This window comes from Phalacrocorax carbo, chromosome Z (genome assembly GCF_963921805.1).
Source record: "Phalacrocorax carbo chromosome Z, bPhaCar2.1, whole genome shotgun sequence".
Classification (NCBI taxonomy): domain Eukaryota; kingdom Metazoa; phylum Chordata; class Aves; order Suliformes; family Phalacrocoracidae; genus Phalacrocorax; species Phalacrocorax carbo.
The window spans coordinates 55403352-55430192 of NC_087548.1; the positions used below are offsets into that span (position 1 = coordinate 55403352).

The 26841-nt window shown below is 44.6% G+C and overlaps 1 protein-coding gene across 1 annotated transcript in view; it reads left to right on the forward strand.

Moving 5' to 3' along the window:
- The window catches only part of TRABD2A (TraB domain containing 2A), an 84323-nt gene that overhangs the window by 37780 nt on the left and 19702 nt on the right, over nt 1-26841 (forward strand). Inside the window, exons 3-4 of the mRNA XM_064438101.1 lie at nt 19063-19209; nt 21395-21569. Of these exons, the coding sequence (XP_064294171.1) occupies nt 19063-19209; nt 21395-21569 (322 nt within the window). The remainder of the gene's footprint in view (nt 1-19062; nt 19210-21394; nt 21570-26841) is intronic.

The following is a 26841-nucleotide window of genomic DNA, read 5'->3' on the forward strand; positions in this document are numbered from 1 at the left end:
TTCCATTTGAGGTTCTCTAGAAGCTTTTTGCTCATCCATGCGGGTCTCCTGGCTCCTTTGCTTGACTTCTTCCTCCTGGGGATGCACTGATCTTGAGCTTGGAGGAAGTGGTCCTTGAATGCTGACCAGCTCTCTTGGACCATGCTGCTTTCTAGAGCCCTAAGCCATGGGATTTCTCCTAGCAGGTCTTTGAAGAGGCCAAAGTTGGCTTTCCAGGAAGTCCAGGGTTGTAATCCTACTTGTGGCCCTGCTTCTACCGTGCAGGATCCTGAACTCCACCATCTCATGGTCACTGCAGCCAAGGCTACCCTCGACCCTCATCCTCAACCAGCCCTTCCTTGTTTGTTAGGATAAGATCCAGCAGCACATCTCGCCTCATTGGTTCCTCCACCACCTGCATCAAAAAGTTGTCCATGATGCTCTGCAGGAACCTCCTGGATCATGCATGGCTCACTGTGTTGCTTTTCCAGCAAATATCAGGTTGGTTGAAGTCCCCCACAAGAGCCAGTGCCTGCAATTGTGAGGCTACTTCCAGCTGTCTGTAGAAGGCTTCATCAGCTTCCTCTTCTTGATCAGGTGGCCTGTAGCAAACACCCACAACAGTGTCACCCATATTTGGCTGTCCCTTAATTTTTACCCATAAGCTCTCAACTTGTTCTTCCTCCACCCCTAGGCAGAGCTGGATATGTTGCAGTTGCTTCCTCACATGAAGAGCAACTCCCCCCACCTCTCCGTGCTAGCCTGTCTTTCCTAAAAATCCTGTAGCCATCCGTGACAGCATTCAAGTCATGTGAGCTACCCCACCATATCTCTGTAATTATGATCAGTTCATGGCCCTGCAACAGCACACAGATCCATAGTTCCTCCTGCTTATTCACCATGCTGCATGTGCTGGTGCACAGGCATTTCAGAGAAGTAATTGAACATGCAGGTTTCCTGGGAGGGGTGCACGAGGACCCACTATAGCTGTGCACACCCTTGAGGTGGTTGGTCTTCTGGTTGTCATGAGGCAGCTAAGGCACCTTTGTCGCTGCTCTGGTTGGCTTATTCCCTCATTGGATGCGATGGCACTAGCATTGCCACTTTGGACCCCACCTCCCAGGTCCTTCATTTTAAAGCCTGCCTCACCAAGTTGGCCCTCCTGGTGCCAAAGATTCCCTTCCCCCTTTAGACAGGTGGATTCCATTTCTCTCTAACAGGCTATGGTTGTTGCAGAAGGTCCCATTGTCATAAAAGCCAAACCCCTTGTGATGGCACCAGCCACATAGCCAAGAGTTGATTTGCATTGTTTGTCTGTTATGGGTTGCCCATTTTCGTCCAACTGGTAAAATTGAGAAGATGACTTGGGCACCAATGTTTTTCACTTGCTCCCACAGAGTTTTATAGTCTTCCTTGGTTCTGCCCAGGCTTTGGCTTATGGCATCATTTGTGCCCGCATAGAAGAATAACTGCAGATAGTAATCTGTGCTGTTGACAAGTTGTGGCACCCTCCCAGTGACATCTTGGATCTCATGGAACAGAGCAAACCTCTTGTGATTCCCTCTCAGGTTGGCAGATGGGCTTCTCAGTGTCTTTTAACAGAGGATCACCCTTCTTACAGTATCTGCTCTGTGCTGCTGGTACAGTTGCACATTGCAGACCTTGCTCATGAGTGTCTACAGCTGTTAAAGCTTCATATCTGTTGTTGGTAGTGATGCTGGAGGGTGGAGACTGAAGCGGAGCCCTGCTTGTATGGGTCACCAGGGTACAAGGTTCCTCCTTCTCAGTGGTGTCTGCTGCAGGAATGTGGTTCTGAAACCACCTATCTGTCTCCACCTTGGCTCCACTAATAGTTGCGCAGCCTTTTAAGTGTTACCTGCAACTCTGCCACCTGACGCAATAGACCATCAACCCGTCCACACCTTGTGCAGCTACTTACCTTTTCAACAAGAGAAGGGTCTGGGCACTCACTGCAACCTACTGTCTGTACTGAAGCCTCCTTCCTTACTGGTTCCGTCTGGGTGGTTGTGTCAGACATCTGTGTGACTTTGTAGGAACACCGGCTTTAGCTCTGAGGCTAGTGTCCACCATTTTTGGCAGAGATCTAGAGCACTTCCTTCGGCTGTGGACCTATAAGCAGGGTGCAGAGCCCTTCCTGCCCACCCTTCTGTGTGAACTGCCATGCCGCACTGTCCGACGTGCCATGCTCTGTTTGCCAACCCTGTTCACAGCATTCCTGTGCATTCCAACACAGAAATGTACAGTCAATAAAAATAAACATATTGCTTGTTTGTGAGTATGAAAAGTCCTTTGATTTCAGTGACCTTTTGGTTTGGAAGCTCAAGAGATGTGGCAAGCTTGAGACCTGAATTTGTCAGAAATGTTGCAAATGAATTGTAATTACACGTTCATTCCATTAAAGTAGTAAATCCCATAAGCTTTTGCTGGATGGGAAATACTTATTAAATAGTACTAGAATGTATCAAGAATAAAATGAAAAGTGGAGGGATTATGATGTTTTAGTGCACTCAACTATACTAGTTTGTGCAGTGATTCTGGACAGAGTGTTTGGATCATGGTATATGACTTGCTGCAGTGCTGCACGGGTCACAGCCACCTGTGACTCTGGACTCCCCTAGCCATGGTACAGCCATGGCTAGTAGCACAGCGTGGTACGTGCAGTCTAGCTAAAGTCTGTGTTTGGTGTGCGTTGCCATGTGAAAAGAGGAGCAGCAAATGTTTTGGGAGCTCTGTCCTAAACAGCTGTAGCAGTGTAATTGTGATATTTCACATCTGCAAGGGAGGAGGACCTTTGCAGTTAGAAGCGTTAGTGCCAGGAGCCAGCCTATGACGCAGGTTTATGATGATTCCTGTTGAGCTATTTCAGCAGACTTGGTGCATCTCCGGTCACCCTTTTTGAAAGGGGAACCTGATGATAGCATTTGGGCTGTTAGGGTTTTTTTGCCTTCTAGAGCTTTTATTTTCTGGAAAAGCTTCTTTTGTGTGTTAGCTGTAGTGCTTACCAACACCTTTGAAAGACACCCACTTCTCCATTACAGGGTTCTTGAAAAGAACAGGACTGAGGATGAAGGCCCTCATGATGAAAGCAGAGGTATTTCCTTGTGTCAGCAGTTAAGAATTTAAAAGACTAAAAAAACTTTACAGAATCAGACATGGGACTTCCCTGCTACTGTCTCTTTCTGTCCTCCTCAAGTAGCCTGTAAATGTCTAGCTGCCTGTGGAAAAGTTTCAGAGGACTTTCTGGTCTGGGTTTAACCAGAACAGTTATTGCTTATGCTCCCTACCAAGTGAAGGAAATTGACTGTACAGATTTGTGCTTATTGAAATCCAATACTTTTTACTTGACTTGTTGAACAAAGAATTTGCTTCTAGGGTAGATACAGTCATGCAGTCTGATGAGTGTGATACAAAAATGGAGTGGGTAGAAGAAAGAAGTCTTTTAAAATGGCTTTTCTGGTGGGTAGGTTTTTTGAGAACTCTCCATCAGCCAGTCTGCACTGGTGCAAACTCCCTTGTGATGCAGAAGTATTCATTGCACCATTTTGCAGCAGGGCAGCAAAAGCTGTGGAGGTAGGGAAGGAAAACAAAAAGAGAGAAGCTCTTGGAAAAAAGAAGCTTTGGAGTATATGAGGATGGAGGAAGGGCTGAAGCAAGCAAATATTTCCGTTAAGAAACAGTACTGTTACAGACCATCAGGAAAAGAATGGAACTGGTATTGGTTTATCCAACAAGTTCTTGATGCAGGGAGCGTGAGAGGACATGTGGTAAAACTAGCTATTTCAAAACCAGCAACACCAGATGACACACAGCCAATGCTTCTGAAGGAACTAGCACAGGATGCCATGAACTGCTAGCCAGCCTTTTTGAACATGCATGGAGAACAAGTGAGATCCAAGAAAACTGGACTAGGCATACATAGTAACAACCTTTAACAAGATAAAAGCATATCCTTAGAAATTGTTAAGCAGACAGTTTGAATTAAAACCATTTTGAAATGTAACAAAAGGTCAAACATGGCAGCATTTATATCAAACACTCTTTTTCAGCTATTTTAAATTTAAATTGAATTAGCCCTTTCTAGTGGTGAAGAATTGTAGGCCATCTTGTGCAGTGTTTTTGAATCGATTCCATCTGCAGAGGAGAATTATGCTAGGCTTAAAGTGTTAATTATTTTTATTTCATGATTGCTTGGGTCTGATTTTTGATGGTGGCTTTTAAAATGAGCAGTCATTTCATGGACCGTGTCTGATGTCCTTGGATGACTGGTCTGTCTGACCGCAATTTAAATAAACACTGAGCTGCACCAAATACATCCTTGACACAGTGCACTGAGGGTTGGCCCAGTGGCTTTTGAGTATCATGAGGTCATTCAAGATGAAAGATTGTGCTGACAAAACTGACTGTCTCTGGACCAGAATTATGTGATTGCTGTGTAAACTGAAAACACAGGGCTGGATTAACTGGACCAAAAGTAAAATTGCCTATGTGATCCTTCCTGGACACAAAATAAAGGTGCTAATAACTTTTTTTTTAAGGGCGTCTGCAGAGAGATGATACAGTCCCAGCAGAGGCTGGATATCTGTAGCAGACAGAAGGGACTTATTGTGATTTGGATTTACATTCATTTGATTATCTTTCTTGCACAAAGAGAACTTGCACAAAGTCCCATGTTCTAGAGCTGTGATGGTTTGTCAGTTTCCATAACCGAGAACAGGGAATAAGGGAGTTATTTGCCAGGGTGTACAGCCTTCAAGTTTTGTTTTATTTGGTTTGAAATGTGTAGAATGTATATGTGATTGGACATACTAGCTGTGAGCCTGATGTATGACTTAGGTTTGCACCACTTAACCAGTGGTGCTGCTAATTTTGTGTTTGTAAACTCACACTTTACTGGTGTGCACATTAGACACTTTTCTGGTAGCAGTGCTGTCTACTTCACCTGAAGGGTCTCCTGGAAGGTATGGTACAAGGGGGTTGCAGTAGGGGCTGCAAAGATTGGAGTTCTGGGTATAGTACTAAGCTTTGATGCTGAGTGAGTTGTCTCTCTTGGATCTCACTCTCACCATTTAAGGATGAGTGTGGAAGCGCTTCCTTCCTCAGTGCTTCTTGTCACCTAGCAGAGCATCCATAGTTTCATGTTAGAATAATCTGACATATCAGTGTTGCAACCCATATTTGAATTTGATACTGAAACATTGACACCTATTGCTATTGAGACTGGGAGGTACGGGCAGCTTGATTACAAAAAGCAAATCATAGGATCATAGAATTGTTAAGGTTGGAAAAGACCCTTAAGATCATCAAGTCCAACCACTAACCTATCACTGCCAAATCCACCACTAAACCATATCCTCAAGCACTACATCTACCCTTCTTTTAAGTACCTCCAGGCATGGAGTATACCTCCCTGGGCGGCCTTTCAGTGAAGAAGTTTGTCCTAATATCCAACCTAAACTTCCCCTGGCGCAGCCTGAGGCCATTTCCTCCAGTCCTATTGCTTGTTACTAGGGAGAAGAGACCAACCCCCGCCTCGCTACAACCTCCTTTCTGGTAGTTGTAGAGGGCGATATGGTCTCCCCTCAGCCTCCTCCTCACCAGGCTAAACAACCCCAGTTCCCTCAGCTACTCCTCATAAGATTTGTTCTCTAGACTCTTCACCAGCTTCATTGCCCTTCTCTGGACACGCTCCAGCACCTCGATGTCCTTCTTGTACTGAGGGGCCCAAAACTGCACACAGTACTCGAGGTGCGGCCTGACCAGTGCCAAGTGCAGGGATATGTCTCTTCCCTGCTCCTGCTGGCCACACTATTCCTGATACAAGCCAGGATGCCATTGGCCTTTTTAACTGCCTGAGCACACCGCCAGCTCATGTTCAGGCGGCTGTCAACCAACACCCCCAGGTCCTTCTTGGCCAGGCAGCTCTCCAGCCACTCCTCCCCCAGCCTGTAGCGTTGCATGGGGTTGTTGTGACCCAAGTGCAGGACCCAGCACTTGGCCTTGCTGAATCTCATACCGTTGGCTCTGGCCCAACTATCCAGCCTGTCTAGGTCCCTCTGCAGGGCCTTCCTGCCCTCCAGCAGATTGACCCTTCCACCCAGCTTGGTGTCATCTGCAGACTTACTGAGGGTGCACTGAATCCCCTCATCCAGATCATCAATGAAGATATTGAACAGGACCGGCCCCAACACTGAGCCCTGGGGAACACCACCCATGACTGGCCACCAACTGGATTTGACTCCATTCACCACCACTCTCTGGGCGTGGCCGTCCAGCCAGTGTTTAACCCAGTGCACTCTTTCAAGCCATGAGCAGCCAGCTTCTCCAGGATAATGCTGTGGGAGACAGCGTCCAAAGGCCTTACTAAAGTCCAAAGGCCATGTGATGGTAGTTAGCATATGAGGTTGTTACCATCCGGAATGGGCTCTACCCTTTTCCTCTGCACCTTTGGAGCAGCAAAAGACTGGGAGCATTGAATTAAGTGAGTTCTGGCTGAGTTTGTCAAGTGTTGAGCCCACCAAGGGCACTTTGACTCTGGGGCTGGTTTGGATAGTCATGCAATCAAGCTGAACACCAGCAGGTCACAAACAGACAAGCAGAAGGGGAAGACTAAGTCTGGAAGAGGGGACTTGGAATGGTAAAGGAAGGGAATTTATGTAGAGCTCAGGTCTGTGCAGTAGGAAGAGGGGCTTCAGCCAGTGTAGCAGAATGAACTCAATGTGCTCATATAATGTGAAATCCTATTTCTGTTTGCAAGGAGGAGTAGAAACAGTGAAGTGAGAGGCTAGTAAGAGCCTTAATTTGCAGCACTGCTTAGCTGGAAGACTTCAGCTGATTAGGACTGAGCTTTTTGGACAGTAGTGTGCATGCACATGGCAAAAGGCTTTAACGTCCTCTATTCTTGGAATTCACATGTGTACCCACAATGGTTTACAGATCTCTACTGGGTTTACAGAGATCACAGTGGGGTTGGTGTGCAAAACTTCCAGAAGCTTCTCAAACCTCTTGGGAAATTTAACTTTCCATTTTGCATTAATTCTAAATCGGTCAGCAGGTTCTGGAGGTTTGGCACCATTTCAGTTCTTTTGGATTTATACAAGAGTTTGAAATGCTGTTCTGAGGGATGGTGATTTCATTTTTGTGTTTTATCTGTCACAAACAGATGTTCTTCTGTGTAAGGTTCCCTAATTAAATGTTTGTTTGTGAATTTACTTTTCAACACCAAGTGTGTTTAACAATATAATGACATGTTCTGAACATGACATCTTTGTTGTCTGGGTAGGTTTGTGTTTAGTTATATTTAATCGTGAATGGTGCAGAACTTGAAAACTGGCATCATTGAGAGTAACTCATATCTGTTATTGGTTGATGAGTGTTTTTGGATAAGCTGGGGAGATTACTACACCCACAGGGCTATGGTGGTCTTTTCTTTGAAGCTGAAATATTGCTGTGTCTGAAAAAATAGGGAAGAGGTAATATTGACATTTCTCTGTCTTCAGTGAGTTCCCCATCCTGCTTGTGTGTAAGAAGGCAAAAAACCCTAAAGATAAGCTTAAGTTAAAAAACAATCTAATGCCCCTGGAGCTAGGGTTGCTTTGAAGGGTGAATGAACACAAATTTGGAAACAGAATCCTGACAGGGTGCAGTGGAAAATACAAAATTGTGTATTGTGGCATACTGGTGTGTGTAGTCTGTGAGAAGGGCTGCCATTGAGCTGTGACATGAGCTAGTCCAGTGGGGTCCCTTACTGTTAAAGACTCTGGTAAAAGAGTGTTGCTTCTGTCCCTGTTTGGGGATCACGCATTGCAGGGTAGCAAATACCAGATGCCCTGTTCTGAGGAGGCAACTTTGTCTTAAGAATTGTTTCTAGTTAGAAAGGTTAAAGGTGAAGATAGATCAGAAATACCAGCAGGGCATCATCTTTTCCAAGATGATAAGATGAGGAATTTGTAGGAGTTCATGAATTATAAGAGATTGTTTCTTCTGTCTGTTGGATTTTGTCACAAGTTCCTCAATGACAACTTAATTTTCCCTGTATATGAGTTTGGGGGTAGCGTTTTAATCCTTTCATCTACATGAATGTTTAAAAAACCCTGTAGGAGCTTTATGATGGGGGATACATAGTGTATTTGAAGGGGTGAATAGCTTCTTTTTGTTATCTGTTCTGTGTCACAATTCAGAGTGAGGTATTCTCTGAGCATTCTATCCTTAATCCAGCATCACAACACTGAATAGACCCATGGCTTGTGGACATGCATCTCAGATTTTAACTGAAGAGTCATGAGCATAAGGAGTTCCAGTAGATGTTGTCTGACATAGAGAAGACACACATTAGTAACGATTAGTAATGATGCAGGAGGGAGGCATCTTTGTGCAGATATTTGGGGTGGATAGTAGTAATGAAGCTTAACTCAAGACTTTCTATATGGTGTGTTCTCATTCGAATGTAAGTTTTCAGACTAGACTTTTTGGAGTGCAGATGTCATGCCTGGGCTGTACAAGCCTTTTTGAGAGTTTGTTGTCCAAAAAAATGGAATTAAATCACTTGGGAGTGACCCCAAGTCCCTGGGAGAGATCACATTTGTCTAAAAGTACAGCTTGTCAGAACTTACTCAGCTTGGAAAGGATGAACAGTTCAGCCACTTGAATTTTATTGCCCTGATTACTTACTTATTGTGCTCTTTCTGTCAGGGTTTTAGCAAATGTTCACCAAGCAACTGCTGTTGTACGATATTGTTTGTCTTGTGATTTCCAAAACTGGGTTTAGAGAATCAGGACTCACATCCCATTATGCCTTTAAAATCCGTTGCACAATTCTGAGTGCACCAGAGCTTTTTATTTCAATGCTGAAAGTTACAGACCTTAAGCCAATATATTAATGCATTTTTCCATACGTAGAATTGCTGGTTGAGTTGCTACCAGTTGCGTTGCATCTTTTCCACATAACTTCTGAAAAAGCATTGCCTTCCCTAGCCCAGGAAACCAGGAAAAAAAGGAAGCCTAGGAAAACTACCCAGGGGTTCCCTTCTAAGGCCAAAGTATGACATGCCTGTGAGATAAATCTTGCCATGCTTTGTTCTTATTTTACCACCACATTTCATCACATCCCAGAGCTTTCCTGCTTACCGTAGGCCATCTTAACAGTCAGATTTTTGTAATCCTGGTGAGTCTGTGAAAATGATGAGCTCCTGGCAGATATCTCTGCTTTTCTCAGGGGTCCTTGAGCAAATGATTATCCAGGCCACTTACTGTGACAGTGATTGTGTGTGACCATGTGCTGGAACTGCTGTGGGGAAGGTGACCTGCCCTGGCATGTAACAAAATGATTTGACTATCTAGGGCTGACACAGGCTAAAGAAGACCAGGTTAGCTCATTGCTGCGACTGCTGTCTGCCCTGTTCACTGAGGTGATTTAGAAATCTCTGATCTGGTCTGTGGGTTATGAGTTCAGAGATACTCCATGGCTTTCTTGCCTGACAAAATTTCCAGATAATTTTTCTGAGACACATTTATTTCGATCCATTCCAGGTGACAGTGCGGGTAGATGCCTGTTACAAAGCTACTGCGATCCAATTTGAGCTAACATCCTTCTGACTTCATATTTTGATGGACTGCAGTTAATTTTTGGCAATTTAACTTTTTTTTTTTTAATGTAGTCAGAAGGGGAAGGAAAATTGCAAAGGCCTGTTGTATAGCAGGTGAGTCTTGGGGTTGGCAGGGTAAATAAGTATCATTTCTTCTGCTTTTGGATGCATTGAAACTGGCACAGAAGTCCACAGGTTAAAATGTTCCATACTTTGAGATCACTAGCTTACCCTATCTGTGAGATTCATTCGATTCAGTTGAACTTAGGAAGTCACTTAAAATTCCTGAGGGGTACTTGTTAGCAATCCCTTTCAGGAACAAAACTGAAAGAGAGAAAAAACCAACAACAAAACAAAACAAAAACCCAACCAAACAAAAACCCAAACCAAAACCCCAGATACTTTTTAACAATAAACAGCCTGTCTTTCAGTGGTGCCAAACGCCCATCAGTTCCCTGATTGCATTGGCAGTAGGTGGTTTTCATGTGTCTGAAAATCAGAGTATTTTAGATTTGCCACAAAGGCAGCTTGGTACGTTGGCTAAAGTGGGACTGCTGGTCATATACTAATGTAGACAGCCAAAGAAGTTAGGGGAGGTCCTGCCTGGCAGTGAAGCCAGTTGGGTCATTCCAAGAACATGTCCTCAGGGGGTTCACACAGCACAGCTGGTAGCTTGTAAATTCCCACCCTACCTTAGGTTACACCAATTTTTATATGTGGCTGAGCTCACAATTGCTGTGAAGGTCACAGCTTTAGGCCTGTGTTTCACTATGTGAAAATTTTGTCAGTTATTCTTCTTGGAAAGCTTTTGCAGTGAGAACTTCCAGCCTCTGATCTGCCTGAAACCAGCTAGGGACCATTTCAGCAGTTCTTGTTTGAGGTTTTTCTTGGCAAGTCTAACACTGATATAAACTCCCCCTTTCACTCTTGTACCTTGAAAAGGTCATTTTGCTCTGCTGTACTCCATTTGGAAGCCAGAAGCTTCTCTTAAAGATGCTCCAAGTTAGTTTTGACATAAACACTAGTTCAAAGTTGTTCTGTTTGGAACAGCAGCCAGAGTCCTGGCCTAATTGTTCTGTTGAGTGGAAAAATGTTTTATCAATACTGAGCGTTTTATACAGAACATGCTTTCCCAGCTGGCAGAACTTCAAGAAAATCCGAAGTATCTCATTGGCCTGGTTACCAGAAAGCTTGCAATGTCTGAGCTTGTTCATCACATTGCAAGGTTATGTAGTTTACTCTGTGAACTTCACAGTCTTGATTTGCTCATGCTTACATGAATTGTGCAAATAACGTACATCAATTTTACATTGATTTTACAAAGAGGGGGAAGCACTCAAGCCAATTAAAAGTTTCTTTTCCAAATTATTCCATTCTACCAGAAAAGGTACACAAGAACTGGTGAGAGTTGTTTCAAACTTCAGTATTCTGCATTTGTAAGACATGCTACTTTTACCAATCCTCCAAACCGCTGTCAGGTTTAGTCATAAGCTATGCATGGCCTGTGGTAGAGAGGAGAAGTCAAAAAAAAAAAAATAAAAAAAAATCAGTGTAGGCAGGAGGGGACCTGTGAAACTTTTTCCTTCATCTCACAGCACTCCAAAGAGCATCTGTGGTTGAGTGAAAGAAAACTGGAGGCCAAATCCCACGTCATTGATACCAAGTTTGTTTAGTTTCATTGACTACGTTTTCGGAAGATAAAAAGTACTTCGAAATGTTGCCCGCAAAGCTGTGGAGATAGGTTGGACTTCGACTTTGTTACTAACTTACAGCTTACAGTGGCAGACACAGTGATGTTTTAATCATTTCTACTTTTTTTTATATATATATAATTTCTACAGTTTGGAAAGCTGAATTGTTCCTTTCTAGGGGAATTTTCATGTAAAGTTGTTCAAACATAAAAAAAAACCAAAGAAAGGTTTGCTAGCCTTGGTACTTTAGTTTTGCTTCCACTAAATTAAGATTATCCAGTGGAAAAGAAGGAAGAGGAGGTGGACTAAAGCAACTCCTATTTTAGTAGGAGTTTTTCTTTAAAAACCAAACAAGCAAAACATTAACTGCAGGTGTTGAATTTTAAACATATAGCCAGTCTCAGCCCAAGAAATCCTAGTTTCAGATTTTTTGCTATGCAACTCTGTATTCTTTTAATACAATTTTGAGATGGCTTTAAGTGTGTTGTAAAATAAATAATTATGCAAAAGAAAGAAACCCTTACTACTAGTATGCTGATTAGACAGTCCTGTAAATTGGAAAGTGGGCATACTGTAAGAGAAATCTGGATTGCTAGTAAATCTTTTTCATTTGGTTAATTGTTCCCAAGTCTGATCTTGACTTGAGTTCAGGAGCTAGGTGGCAATACTAATCCAAAACAAGCTGGATATTGCAAACTGAAGAAATGCTGAGTAGGAGACAGGTAGGAGTTTTAAGTGTAATGTGGTGAAAGTCCATGTTTTTGCTTTGAACTTTGGTTTAGGACTGTAGAAACCTGAAAATTATGGAAAAGGCTAGTCCCTAGTGCTGTTTGATGAGGTAAAAATGTATATGATGAAGGTTTGATTAGTGAGGGCTTACAAAATCTGTAACAAAGATGGAATTAAAAAATAATTTTAATCCTTCTCTAGTAACACGCAAATATGCAACACCAGTTCATTTCTAGCACAGAGCAAAGATTTTGTGCACAAGGGTGACCTTCATGAAAGCTTGAGGCATTCCTGCAGCATGAGGAGGAAACCCAGTGAGGACTTAAGTGGAGGGCTCTCAGGGACAAGGTGCAGCAGTGAGTTCATAGCCACACTATTAGCCCTGTAGAAAGATGGGAGCAAGTCCCAGCAAGGTCATGGAGGTGTTCCCCTGTGAACTGCAAGCTGACCTGTGAAATGGGAACGATCTATTCCACCACTGGTCTTGCTCCACATTCAGCACATAGTGTGGCGTTTATTACTCCTGCTGTCAGTGGAAACGTAAAAGCCTACAAATCAGTGTAAATTACGCAGACAAAGGGCTATGTACTAATGCCATCTTTACCAAGTAAATGAGTTGCACTTCTTCCAGCAATGATGTAAGCAGTGTTCCTCTCATTCAGCATTATCTACCATCCTCACTGCTTCAGAAGTGCCTGATAAATTATTGGAAGTCCCCTGGTTTTATAGCTCCTAGCTGGAGAAGGGTTGGCATGGGTATTCCCATATAAAGATCAGATAACAACGAAAACCTTCACAGCATCTTTTTGTTCAGTTCTGGAAAGATAAACTGCAGGAATCTGGCACTGGGTGTGCTAGGGTGAGTTTGCTGTCAGCAGACCAAAGACTAGATTCTTCACTGCCTATACCTCTGCCAGCATCTGTGTGCATGATTTGAGGCAAACATTGTCATCTAAATGCCCTGGATGATTGTGCTAGAGAAGAGGTGCTCCCTCTGATTTTCATGCTGGCTTTTGAGAACAAAAACCATACATAAAACCAAGGCCATGGGAAACGTGCAGCTCATGGGCAACCTAGAATAGTTTCCATTTCCTTTTGTTTCAGTGACTTGTTGTACTCTTTGTCTCTTGTCCTCTGGGTGAGTCCCTTGGATAACCTGTCTCTTCTAGCCACTACTTTCTCACAAAAGTGATCCAGGACTGGGAAGTTGCTTCCTTTTTCTCTCTTTACAAAAGCTTGTAGCAGGGGCCACAGGGAGCATCTCATCCGGTGCAACAGTCCTGAAAGTGACTTAGACTCCTCTGAAGGCTGCAGATGGTGGGTTAAATGTCCTGTTGGTATCCTCAGCCCCTGCCAAAATCAGACTTCTCCTGCCTGTGTGTGTAGGCTGGTGTTTCCAGGGCTCCTCATGGCAGATGGGTTCAGGTTTCCAGGCTCTGAGAAGGCCAGTCCCAACTTTCTGCCTTGAAGGCAGATGGGGCATGGGCACCAGACATCTAAGGAGCTGTCACACTGGAGCAAGGAATCCCACTTTCTTCTCAGCATTTGGCCTGCTGGACCATTACCATAACAAAGAAGGATTATTGACTTTCATAGTCATGATGCCTTTGATTTGAGGCTCACTTTGATTTGGGGCAGTAGTGTTTGCTGGCCCAGAGAAGCAATGGCCTCCTCCAGGTGAACTGCAAGGAAAGAAACACACTTTTGAGAAAGAGGAGGAAGAGGGAAAGAATTGGCTGAAGAGGCTGAATGGAAGCTGTAATGGATGCAGTTAGTTGCTGGGAAGGGCCCAAAAGCAGCCCAGGATTCCTTAAGACAATTAAAAGCAAATTGTCCGGCTGAGCGATCCCAGAGCAAGGAAGATGCTCCCCCAGACTATAATTCAAGGGGCTGAATGGCCCTCAAAAACTGAGAGCAGAGAGAAAAAAAACCAGAAGATGAGGCAAATGATGGAACAGATGTGAGCGCTTTTGTTGGGAAGACTTGGAGGCTAGCGGGATGGCGATAGGCTAATTTGAAGCGCATAATGCCAGGTTCCTTTCATATGCAGAATAGCACTTTGATCCAGTATGGATGAAAGTGCTGAAAAGTGGAGAGGATGACAGGGGGTCTTTTGTCTTTGACAAAAAAGGCATCTGCTGGGCTCTAACCCCCTTTTCCCCACCCCTTTAGCCTAGCAGGCCACTCCAACAATGCTAGCAAAAGGGACAAGTGTCTCCTGACAGCTGAAGAAATCTCCAGGAGGAGAATGAGGCTTGCAGCAATATGTATACCAGAGAGCTTAATCGATTTTTTCCACAGTACAAAAAGGGAGAGGGTTGGGGGGAAGACAGAGAGATCACAGTGGAAATGGGAGGTGGGAGGAAAAAAAATCCCTTTCTAATAAACTTGTTACTTTTGTTCTCAGAATACATCTTTTCAAGGGATGCTTTGATGCTAGTATGAATATACTTAACGGAGCAGAGTAGGGTAGAGTTGCTGGAGGCGGGGCGGGCAGAGGTTTGAAGTAAGGAAGAATAGTTTTGCAAGGACGATGTATGTGCAGTGATTTCTGAGGGTTCCAACACATGAAAGATTTTGGAATCAGTAAAACACAGTGCAATGCAAGAGATACCTGGAAGATAGATGCATGCTTTCTGTACTACTTGTTGGAGGAGCTCAGCTCAGCACAAATTCTTGGTTTTGATTTCTAAGCAAAATTGAAAATTTCTGTTCAACCTTTCCTTCTTTTCTGTTGTCTTCTTAACTCCTTGGACTTACTAGAAATTGAAGGACTACAGAATTGAATGGAGAACTAGGAAGGCAAGCAGTATTTGTGCTAAGCAGATATAGCAGTTGCAGATCAACTGTTGACCTGGTCCCTGCTTCTCATGCTCTGTTGATTTTCCTCAGCTTTTCACATCTGTTAAACAAGACTAGGATCTAGTCTGCAGAGTTTGATAGCTGTGGTCTTCCTTAAGTATTGCTTTTGCACCTAGTCTAATGTTTTCTTTGAGAAATAATGACAGATAAAGGATTTAATTTTCTGAGATGGGTCTTGCTCAGAGGTTGATAACTCTTTAAGAACAGTAGGTTCAGGAATCTTCCTTCTCTTGAGATCCTGACAGTGTTTATCCGTTACTATTTACCAAAGATAACCTTCTCACCAGGTTACAGCTTTAAGCAACACCTAGCAATGCAAACAGCTCTTCACCCCCACATCCCTTTTCTTTCTGCCAGGGAGTTACACTTCCCCCAAGAAGGTACGAGTGATACAGAAATGGAGAGAAGCTATCCCATTCCTTTGAGAGGCTCTACACACACTGATGCCAAATCATAATCCTGTGTAGTTGTTCAGTAGGTGTCCCATGATCCCCCTCCAGCAGATGCCACCATTCTGTTCAACCCAGCTGATGTGGAGAGTATTTTTGGCAACATCTCCTTCCCTCAAGCTGTGCAAAGCCGGATGATACGAGCTACTGTATCTCATTAGGGAGGGCTCATTGTCAAGGACATTGATGCTTTTTTGATTTTTGCCCATTTGTCGTATCTTGACTTTTCTTGCTTCCAGTGTTTGGGCTGTGGTTAAAAATGGTGCACAGGGACTGGGGCTGCTGCTGCTGCCGCCATCAAAGGAGCTGAGACCACCTCTCTTCCTCACAACACCAAGGTGAAAGTCACCTGTCTGGGTGGGCTTCAGGTGGTTATTGTGTGAATTCTCTCTCAGGTGTTATGCACAGTGATAGCATGCATGTCTAAATCCAAATGGGGAAAGACGTTGCTCATAAGGAGCTCTGACATGGCAGGGAACAGCCCTCTGTAGTCCTCCATGCCAAACAGTTCATGCAGTGCCATGTAAGCTCACCGGCCAGGCTGTGGGGTTCATGATAGCCTGCTGGATGCTCCCTCCCCAGGTAGCAATGGTGGGGATGGGGTGTAGGAGTCTTGGGCAGTGAGCTTGGACACTTTGTTCTTTGAGGTGAAACATGAACCACCTCATTGTGAAATGTCTTTTATGCTTCCCTAGCTGGGCAGGCAAGCCCTTCAGCTGCTGCCATCCTGAGATTTCTTTGCATGTCCAGTATCAACTCTCCCACCTCTGCAGAAAGATGTACTCTTAGCAAAGACCAGAGAGCTGGCAAATCTGCCTCACTAGGACAGTTTTGTGTCATGCCAGCCGTAAGTTTAGAAATACAAGGGGAGGAGGGGTAAATTACCTCTATTCCTGTGTAAATGTGTGCAGTAATCCTCCGTAACTGCAGGTAGTCATTGTGGTTTTAAACTGTACTCCTGAGAGAGATTTATTTAGCTGTTTGCAGTTTACTGTGTGCTAGTTTCTTATGCCAGTGGGTGGGCCTGAGGAAGGAAGATGCCTGTGTGGCTTGACCTGGCTGCTACGGTCCAGGTCCAGGTCTGTCTGGAGGAGAGGCAGAATCTGTTTCACCTGAGGCACACTGCAAAGCAGGAGGGAAGAGATGTGAGTGGAGCAGAGGGTAGCATGCAGCAACAGCAAGAGCGCAGGCCATGTGAGTACAACGGAGAGAGGAAGGTTTGCTTTGTTCTCACGTCTTGCCCAGCAGGCTGGTGTTTTCTCTGCAGAAGCCGGTTACCCTCCACTGGTTTTTGTTCAGATGAAAATCAAACAGTACAGATTACAAAACCTCATTGATGTGCTTAGTCTACATTGTCGCAGGGCTACCTGACCAGCTCAGGAGACTGTCACAGGTCTTGTTCCTACTCTGTGGGCAGGGACTCTCTGGTCATTGTTTCAGAGGCTGCAGAGTCTAGAAAGGGACATATTGCTTTAATGGTAAATTGTTTAAGCGTATGCTGCTATGGTAGTCAAATAACTTAAAAAACAAGCCATTCCCATGGAAGTACTTTTGGCTGGAGCCATTGTACATATGAGATTTTCCTGGCATGACCTAGCAGCCTTGGCTGTAGAAAACCCACATTTTCAGCATGGATTTGGCTTGTCTCTCAGTGAATCTTGTCTGGTCATTAACATCCATTAGGGCTTCTCTCTGTGGGAAGTGAAGCCAAACAAATGGAAAATGACGGCTTTGGAGTGCAATAAACCCCAGCCTGCATGCAAACTTTTGTTCAGACATAAAGTGGTTTCAAACTGTTTTTTTTTAAATTTACTTCCAAATTAAACAGAGGTCCTTTGCAAGATGGCTGCTCATTAGTTTGATGTAACTTTCCTGAGTGTCTACCTGCCAGTATTCTTTTAATCAGGTGCAGTTTGTACCAACAAAGTGAATTCTTGCCCTTTTTAAAAACATGAGATAGGAGTGAATGTTGCTATTCATTAACACCCTTCCAGAACTAATGTTGAGTTATGTGCTTTATATTCGGTTAAATACACAGTGGTTTGGATCCAGATGGGCAGCTCGAGCTGTAGTGGGGACAGCGTGATTTCCAGTTTGGTGGGACCTGCACCTTTCTGTAGGAGACAGATTGTTGTGCCGGGGGAGGGCAAACTGCACCTGTTCATTCCCACATCTGCCCTGTCCTGTAATCCCAAGATTTGGTTCACGTATTCTCAGTACATTAAGAGTGTGCTTACTCATGTGAGTTTCATGATGTTGGTGAATATCTCCAGTTCTAGAGTGCTTCTAATGGTGTTAAAGAGAAATAGCCAGGACAAGTTAATTACACAGAGCCCTCATCAGGCTGCAGAGAGACAGCAGAGCTTGGGAAATAACCCTCCCAAGAATAATTTTTGAAACGTGTTTCAAGACCTCAGCAATATCTCTCAACTTACTTCCTTTAGAAAGAAAAAAATAAATAAGCCAGGAGGTAGTAGGAAGGCTTGTTACAGTTGTCTGGTTTTGATGTGCAAACCAGCGGTAGCTTGAGTAAGCACTGTGTTCAGGCAATGTTTTACTTGGCACGTGCTGCTGCCTGCATGGGTGAGTAACCAGGTCTGTGCCCCACCAATGTTCCCACTGGCATCCCATGCTCAGCCTGGGGAGTTTCTACCCCAAGTCTTTCTTTGGCTCCCTACCTTTCCAGGGTTTGGTAGCTGTCTGCTGCAGTGACTGCAGCAGTGAGGGAGAGGTACAGAGGTGCTGCATTGTCTGTTTGTCTCCAGAGGCGGCTGTCAAGTGTTGCTCCAAACTGCTCTCTTGTGCCTTTTAAGCAGCGGTCATCCTCTTGGGGTGTGTGTTGCCCCAGGCAGGAGGCAGATGGAGGCAGGTCTCTCTGGGTCAGGCCCTGAGGCCACCACCCTGGGAGATCCATGCTGTGCTGGAGGTGGGGAAGCAGCAACACCTGGAGGAGCTCTCTGCTGATCTTCTCCCTTTCTGTCAAGGGAGAGGCTCCCTGGGGGTAGGTGCTGTGGCAGCCATGCTGGCTCAGCTTGAGGCAAAGGGAATGTTTGTGTTCCCAGGTGAATGCTGAGGAGGAGGAGGAGGGAGCACAGGCAGTAGCAGCCCCCATGCCTGCAGAGGCAGTCAGCCTGGAGATAGTGCTGAGCTGCTGCGGGGCTACTGCCCTCAGACTTTGCCTGAGGGAGTGTGGCTGTCTGTGTCCCCCCAGCAGCCACCATACTTCGCCAGCCTGCTCTGGAGAGCCATTGCTGCCTGAAATAAATGAGGTGTGCGGGAGGAGACACGAAGCAGGAAACAACAGCGTTAATGTTCTTTGCTGATGAGGAAGAAAGAGCAAACAGGGAGAAGTCATGGTTAATTTAGGTAGGTAGGTGAGTTGCTGTGCAGATAGGAGCCTGTCAGGCCATAGGGTTCTGTGGTGGTCAGACAAACTGTTTTATAGGGGAGCAAGATTGTCCCTATTTCAGTATGCCCCTTTGTATCTTCTCTGTTAATCTTCTCATGGGCAAGCGTGGGGTGGGGTTACATGATTTGAGTCAGTTCCCTATGAGCAGGCCTGTGGGACCTGAAGTGTGAGTATCTGCAGTCCTGGAGGAGGCCTGGGTTGGCAACACGTGGACTGGCGTGCTTGGAGTGGGAACAGCTTCAGAGAGTCTTTGGCGGGCAGCTGTATGTCTGTGACCTTCTCAAGGGGCAAGACGAGAACTCACCAGGAACTCTCTTTTCCTCCCTCTCCCCCTTCCTCAGGTGGTCTTTGCTTTGAATCAGACTCTCTTGCAGCAGGAGAGCCTCCGAGCAGGCAGTTTCCAGATCCCCTATACGACAGAAGACCTTATCAAGCATTACAACTGTGGGGACCTCAGCTCCATCATCTTCAACCATGATACTTCTCAAGTGAGTCTTGCCACCGCAGCCCCCGCACTACGCACATGTCCTCATGGCGCTAACCTCTGTCACACTCACGCTCATCTCTCTGCAGGCAGGCCCTTTGCAGCTGAGGGCCAAGGGCACGTCAATGGCTCCCTAGCGTGTCAGCTTTCCTGCGCCCCCTCTCCCAGGAGTCTGCACCACCTCACCCCTGTCCTGCTGCACACAAGCAGCAAAGGCACACCTGGCTTTCCCTTTTGGGCATGTGCTGTGTTTGCTTTAGTGTCAAAGCTGTATGAGTTAATCCTTTATTTTCTTAAGGGTCCTGTAGAATTATGCTGGCTTAGGTATGAGCAAACTTAATGCCAACAGAGAGCAGCAGCAGGCTCTTTTGTGCAAATAGTGACAAGAGAAATGCACTTGTGACTTGGATGCTTCTGTAATGCTGGGCAAGTTGCAAGATTTTTAATGTCCCCTTTCAGTATGATTGTATACTGTGGGCAAGATCCAAAGAAGAGAAATGGAGTGAAACAAAGAAAAGACAGAATTAGACTGAGTGTTAAGGAAAAGAAAACCTTCTGAGGCCTTGCAGACTTGGTTTATGGAGATGGTTTCCTAAGCAGCACAGTGGAATGCAATGCTCTGATCTTTAAACCACGAGAAAATGCCCAGCAGGAACCAATTTGGCCTGTTCGGGCTTTTAGATTAGCTAACCTCAGACTGAAGCACCAGGCTTCTCTCTTCTTGTCCGTGAGGTACTGCCTGGCAATTCGTACACATCAATGAAAACATAGGCTTTAGCCTTGCAGTGCTCAACAAGTGGGTGTTGATACCTGGGCTTTCCCTGCTGAATAACCATTTTCCTATGGCCTTTTGATATATATGTTGCAGTGTTGCAGAGCTGGAAATACTGTCATACTAACCCTTGCTTCTCCAGCACTGAGCTTTCTGCATGCATTGTTATCTTCCTGTTCTGCCCACCCTTCAGCCTGCAGGTGCAGGCAACCTGGTCGTTAACACTGCTTAGCTCTTACACAGTGCACTTCATTCATAGATTTCAAAGGGCTTCTCAAAGAAGGTCAGCACTATAAGAGTGTACAGATGCTGCATCACTATTCTGCTGAGGTGTTACAGACTGCACACAGATGGCATTGCCTTGAGGACCTGGGAGAGAACAGCTGTTGCCAAGACATGATGTGTCTGAGGGAGAAAGTGCCCTTTACTTACATGAGGGGCTCCACCACAGGGCACTGTGCCTCACAGTGGAGATAAGTAGTAGTAGCCTGCAACACTAGCAGCTTCTGTTTTTAAGCAGAACTTCTCTGTAAATTGTATTCTACCCCATGCTTGCCAGTAGATGACTGACCGTGGGCTAAGAACCCTTTGGAAACAGTTGGTAATAGTCTCTGAGTGGCTCCAGAGCTGCAGCCTTGGAAGAGAAAGCACCTGGCTTAGTGGCTGTGCTCCCCAGAAACCACCTCTTGCAGGCCCTTTCCTTAACAGTTCCCGTAGCTGCGATGCCCAAACCTACTTGTCAAGAAGCCAGAATGGCTGCAACTCCAGACCCATATTTCTCTCCACTAGCAAGAGGTCAGAGTAGTGTGCAGCCACAGCTGTCCTTGGGGTCCCAGGGGAGGAAGCCAGTATTTTAAAAGATACCTTGAGAACAGGGGAACTGGAGTTGGTAATACTTTCTTTCCTGACAAAATCTGGCCCTCTTTCTTTTGGAAAGTTTGGGGATGTTTTTGTAAACTAGTTCAAATGGCAGTTATTCTGTGACAGCCTAAGGGGTCTCATATTAGTCAAAGTCTCTTAGAAGAGGGTAGTTATCATTATAGTTATGTCATACCTATGGCAATTTAAGGAGGAGGTGTGTAGCTAAAGGTAGCCAGGGGCAAATATTTACTTTCTTTAACCAAGCAATCAGGATTTGGTATTTATAGTGTGGCAAACAGAGAGTATTTGCTGACTTTGCATCAAAAAAGATTCAGCTGGCTGGCTAATGAAATCATATGTTGAGAGAAATGGAGCACTATGCATTATTAGAAGTTCGCTGAGTCATTTTTCAGCTTGCTTTGGTTTTTTTTCCTACTGGATGTGCATTGAGGGACAAGGCAATTGCCACATCCAGTGATGGAGCAAAATGCCTGTGCATGACAGCTGCCTGTGAAATAAATGCCCCTTTCATGAAGACGTATTTTTTCTACCTTAGGTCCCAAATTTCATTAATGCTACACTTCGAGCCCATGAACGCATTACTGCCCAAGAGATAGACAGCTACTTCCGTCAGGAGCTCATCTACAAGCGAAATGAGCGAATGGGCAGGAGGGTGAAGGACCTGCTGGAAGAGTACCCAGACAAGAGTTTCTTCTTTGCATTTGGAGCTGGTATGTGACTGAGGAGCTCTTCAACCTGAACACATTCTTCCCATATCCGTTAGAAGCTTTTAACAAATGGTGGACACAGAACAAAGCTTTGTCCTGATAGTTGTGCTCTTGTAGGAAAACTTTTTCAGTGTAGGAGAGTGTTTTTCTTCAGTATACAAAGAGCTCGCAGTGTATGCATTGATTGCAGTATTAATTACAGACTTATTATATGCATAGCCAAAGATGCTGAACCAACTACAGCGCATACACAAAAGGAACAGCTCTTAGGCATATGTATTTATGCTGTGGCCAACCGAGGCAGAAAAGTAGGAGAAATAGGGAGCTGAGCTGAAAAGTAGCAAATCAGAGGTTGACCAGTGCTTGAATAAACCTTTCAAGAACACATCCAAAAGAGTAATACTCCAAACTGTGTGAAGCGCACTTCCACCTTTCTTTTCCTGCTGCAGCTCCTTATCCCTTTCCCTGCACTTCCACAACTACAAGAAAATTTTGTCTGCCACTGTTTTGGAGCAAAGCATTGGGCCCAGATGGGGAAAACCAACTCCATTTTCTGCCTCTTAGCAGCCAGAAGGAATCCATAGGCACATACAGCAGCACATCCAACTCAGATTAACACCCACACTTCAGACTAGGGCTGGGTGGAGGGTGTAAACAGGATTGATTTGCCATGACTCCCATTTTTTGTTCTAGCTCCCAGGAAGGAAAGGAGTGAGGATCAGTGTTTGAAAAGACAGGTGCTAATTCCCAGAGACTATTGCATCCCCTCCACCATGAACCTGTGGGCCTTGGGAAAGAGGGAGAACTGAAACTGGTGACAGGATCCATGTGATGTTTTCCGGTCTCAGTGGCTGCTGCTTTAGTGAGGATGGAAGATCTAGACAAGGCAAGGAAAGTATTTACTTAAACGCTCTGAAGGCATTGGTATTCGAAGTCTCTGAGAATCTCCTCACTTGCAGCAGGGAATTGTGGTTACAACCTTATCATAACAAGGGTCCTGTGTGTGAGGATAGGGAGGTAATGAAAGGTGGCTGAGAATGTCTGTTCAGGCATGCGTCAAGACTGTAACATGCTGTCTTCATGCAGTATCACTGCTCTGTGCAACTGCCTGTCATGAAGGACAGCGAAGCAGGCACAGGTTATATAGATTTTGGTCATGTTTGTAAGCTAAGGTGAGGGCTTTGCTGTACTCCACTGCGGATGTTCTGATCACACTTGTCCCTGCTGGACTGATGTTCCTGACCAACACATATGCCTGCCCTGAGTGCCAGTGCCCTAGTCTTCTGTCAGGAGCTAGTCATAGATGTTGGGGCTCCAGTAATTGGATCACAACTGAGCAATGCGCAGTCCATGCAGATGGGTGGATGTGGATGCAAGTGTCACTCTGAGTCTGCCTTGCCCCAGGAGCAGGATCCTTTGAGCAAAGGGAGCCTCTTACCCTCCCTACACACACCCTGCATCTCAGCAGCTGCATTGGGCAAATCACATGTCTTTAAGATGCTTTTGTGTCATTTGTCTCCCCTCTCATCAATTTCCTTCTCTTCCCACTCTTCTGACCCAGACTGCCTTCATTGTCATTACTGTGCACAGCTCTGCCCCAGAGCCCAGAAGCACTGCAGGAGCAGTACATATCCCTGTCCTACCCAATCTGTCTTGCCCTCAACCTTCACAACAGTCCTAAAACCCCTTCCCAGAGTTTCTGGATTCTTGCTTTACTCCTTCCTCTTATTTCCCTTTTCCCAGTTGTCCCCTTTTTTGTCTCATGATTGCCTCTTCAGGTAGAACAGAATTAGGATTCATGCAACACTGCTATACTGCAGCATTCCTGGAGTCTTCAGTCTATATGAACACCCTTGATGTGTGGCTTATGTGCGCATGGCTTGATCTCCAAGCACCAGGCATGCTCTTCTCATGCTTTTCCATCATACTTTTGAATCCAGACAGGTTCTCTGTCTTTTCTGTGGACTCTAGGTCAAATGTGAAATTGTCTCTAATAACACTCTGGCTTTGATACCAGTCTGGCCTCTGTTCTCATCGGCTTTTCCAGATAGCTCTGCTCAAAGCACAGTGCCAGCCTCCCACTTTTAGCAGCACAATTCCTCATTGTCCCCTTGTTTGACTGCATAGGTTTTTTTTTTTTAATTTGTTTCATATTAATTGTCTAAATGAAATAAATAACATCACAGGATATAACACAGAAAACAGATCCATTTCTACAGAGTTCTGAGGTTTTCTGAGTACACATTACAAATATGAGGCAGGCTTTTATTGTTTTCCAGCCAACTAATTTAGCCTTTTGCTTATCCAGATTGCTGTATGTGATAGATAATTATGTGGAAGATTTATTTTTGTGCCAACAAACAGTGAAGATTAATAAATGTCTTGTGTTCAGTTTTGAGCATTGCTTGAGTACTCAGTGCTTGAGTATTGTACTGTTATTAATTACTGGAAAAGGGTTCCAGGAAAGTGCTTGCACAAAGCATGTTAGAATGAGCTGCAGCAGAAGGTAGAAGAAGAGGAGAAAAAGAAAGGCTGTAGGAATGGGACTAAATCATCACTGCATTGTGATTTTCCTTCTTCTGGCCTCCAGTGAAATAACTATCTCCCAGCAGTGGCTGATAAAACTGCAGGACAAGGTTGTGGGATGGTAGCAGGATATTGAACAGTCCACAGGTTAGAAAGCGGAGAAGACTTTCAGTTGTTTCTGTCCAGATTTTTTCATCCTGTGCTTTTTTATTTTTTAAAGGGCTAGGTTTTTTGTAAGGAATGTTTAATTTTTTTTACATTAACCAAACACCATTGAAAAAACATTTTTATCATCAATTATATCCAAACAAGGTGGGTGACTGTGGTAATACAAATACCCCCTTTTTGTTATTTAAACTACTCTTGGTATTTTTATTTTAAATGGGCTAAATCAGAAAAGATTGATGATTTGTTTTATATTCCAAGTGGTTTAGAAATGTGTAATACATTGTGCAAAAAAAGCACATATCTCTTTCCAGGCCTTAATACAGCTGCATGTCTACAGATGTTGATTTCTTACATGGAATGACATGGTAGTTCGGACTGTAATAGATTTGATCATTAGATCCAGCATATTTTATGCTTTTACTACATCTTAACAAACTTAGACAAACTCCCCCTATATTCTGTTGAAAACATTTCACAGTCAGAGCTCATTTCTGGAACTATTTTTGTTTGGAAGTAATTTAAGCTTGCACAAAAGCGGAGAGGAAAAAAATAGCAGATTTTGCTGAAACTATTCAAAAAGCTTTGCTTCTGGACAAAGTGCAAACATGGAAAGTTTCAAGCCTCAAGTCTGTTTGAGGGAATTAGAAGAAAGTATGGGAAGAGAGAGATGGTAATGCCGGTGGCATACTGCTAGGTTCAGTTATGATTTTATCTTAATTTTGTACAAGCCTTTTTATAGGGCAGCACTAGAGTTACAAGCCAGATCAACTTCCTGTTGCCAGTAGAACTTGTGAAGCAAAGCCAGCTATAATCTTTCACAAGCAGTATTCCTTCTATATGCATTTTTAGGTTATCTGAATGCTAAGCCAAAGCAAATGATGGCATGCGTAATTCCATAGACAACCAGATAGATAACACTATAGGTTTCTGGTTTGTCTAAGAGGTGCACATTGATGTAGAGAGGGCTGCATTGTCCTGCTTCCTGCTGTGCTGTGGACAGTTTTGCCTCTTGCACAAGTCTTACAAGGGTGCTGCCTGCTTGCTAAACCTTCATAGAATTACGGGATGGTTGAAACTGACAGGGACCTCTGGAGATCCACCCCTGCTCAGAGGAGGACCATATAGAGCAGTTTGGCTAGGACTGAGTCTGGTCAGGTGCTGAGTGTCTGCAAGGATGGAGACTCCAGAACCTCCCTGGGCAACCTATTTTAGTGTTTAACCACTGTCACAGTAAAAAACTGTTATGTTTAAGTGGGATTTCCTGTATATCAATTTGTGTTTGTTGCCTTTTGTCCTTTCATGGGGCGCCACTGAGAAGAGTTCTGTTCCATCTTTTTTACAACCTCCTTTCGGGTATTTATGTGTATAAATATATACCCCCCTGAGGCTTCTCTTCTCCAGGCTGAACAGTCCCAGCTCTCTCAGCCTCTCCTCATATGACAGATGCTCTAATTATTCATCATCTTTATAGCCCTTTGCTGGAGTGTCTCCAGTATGTCCACATCTCTTTTGCACTGGGGAGTCCAGATCTAGACACTGGACCCAGATATATGTCACCAGGGCTGAGGAGCAGGGAAGTATCACCTCCCTCAGTCTGCTGGCAACACTCCTCCTAACACAGACCCTGAGACCACTGGCCGCCTTTGCCACAAGGGCCTGTTGCTTGCACAAGGTCAACCTGATGTCCACCAGGATAGCACATGCTTTTCTGCAAAGCTGCTCTTCAGTCAGTTTGGTGCCTGGAGCTATTCCTGCCCAGGTGCAGACCTTGATTTGCTGAACTTCATGAGCCCAGGTTCCCTCATCGTAAGTCTGTACTGATCAGTCCCAATCATCTGCTTATCCCTAACACATTTGGAAACGGATTTCAGGATAATTTGCTCCATCACCTTCCCCAGGAATAGAGGTGCGGCGGACCAGTTGGTAGTTCCCCAGATCCTTCTTCTTGCCCTTTTGAATATAGGACTGATACTTGCTTTCTTCAGGTCCTCAGGAACCTTCCCCAGTTGCCACAACCTGTTGAAGATAATCGAGAGTGGCCTCACAGTGATGTAGGCAAGCTCCCACAGTTCCTGTGGGTGTATCCTATCAGAACTTGTACATGTCCCATTTGTTTGAATGTTCCTTAGCCTGCTCCTTCTCCACCCAGGGTGAACCTCCTTTGCCCTGGACTTCCCCTCTACTTGTAGGAACCTGAGATTCCTAGAGGCTGGTTTTACCAGTAAAGAAGGTGACAATGGGACTGAGTATCTTGGCCTTTTCCATATTCTTTGTCACCAGGTCTTCTGCCCCTCTCAGTACCCAGCTGACATTTATCTAGTCTACAGTTTACTGCTGGGGTGTCAGTAGATGTTTCCCTTGACGTTTCTCACCAGATTCAACTCTACATGGGCTTTCCTTCTGCATGGTTACTTTTATTCCAGGATGAGCATGGCTTGTTTGCTTTAGTTTATGGTTTCTGTTGAAGGGGCTAAAGAATAAGAGAGAGAAAAAAAAATGTTTTGGGTTGGTTGGTTTTTTTTTTTATGCAGAAGGAAACATACTTAGTGGCATGAGATCTTGACTTTATTATGACAGGCAA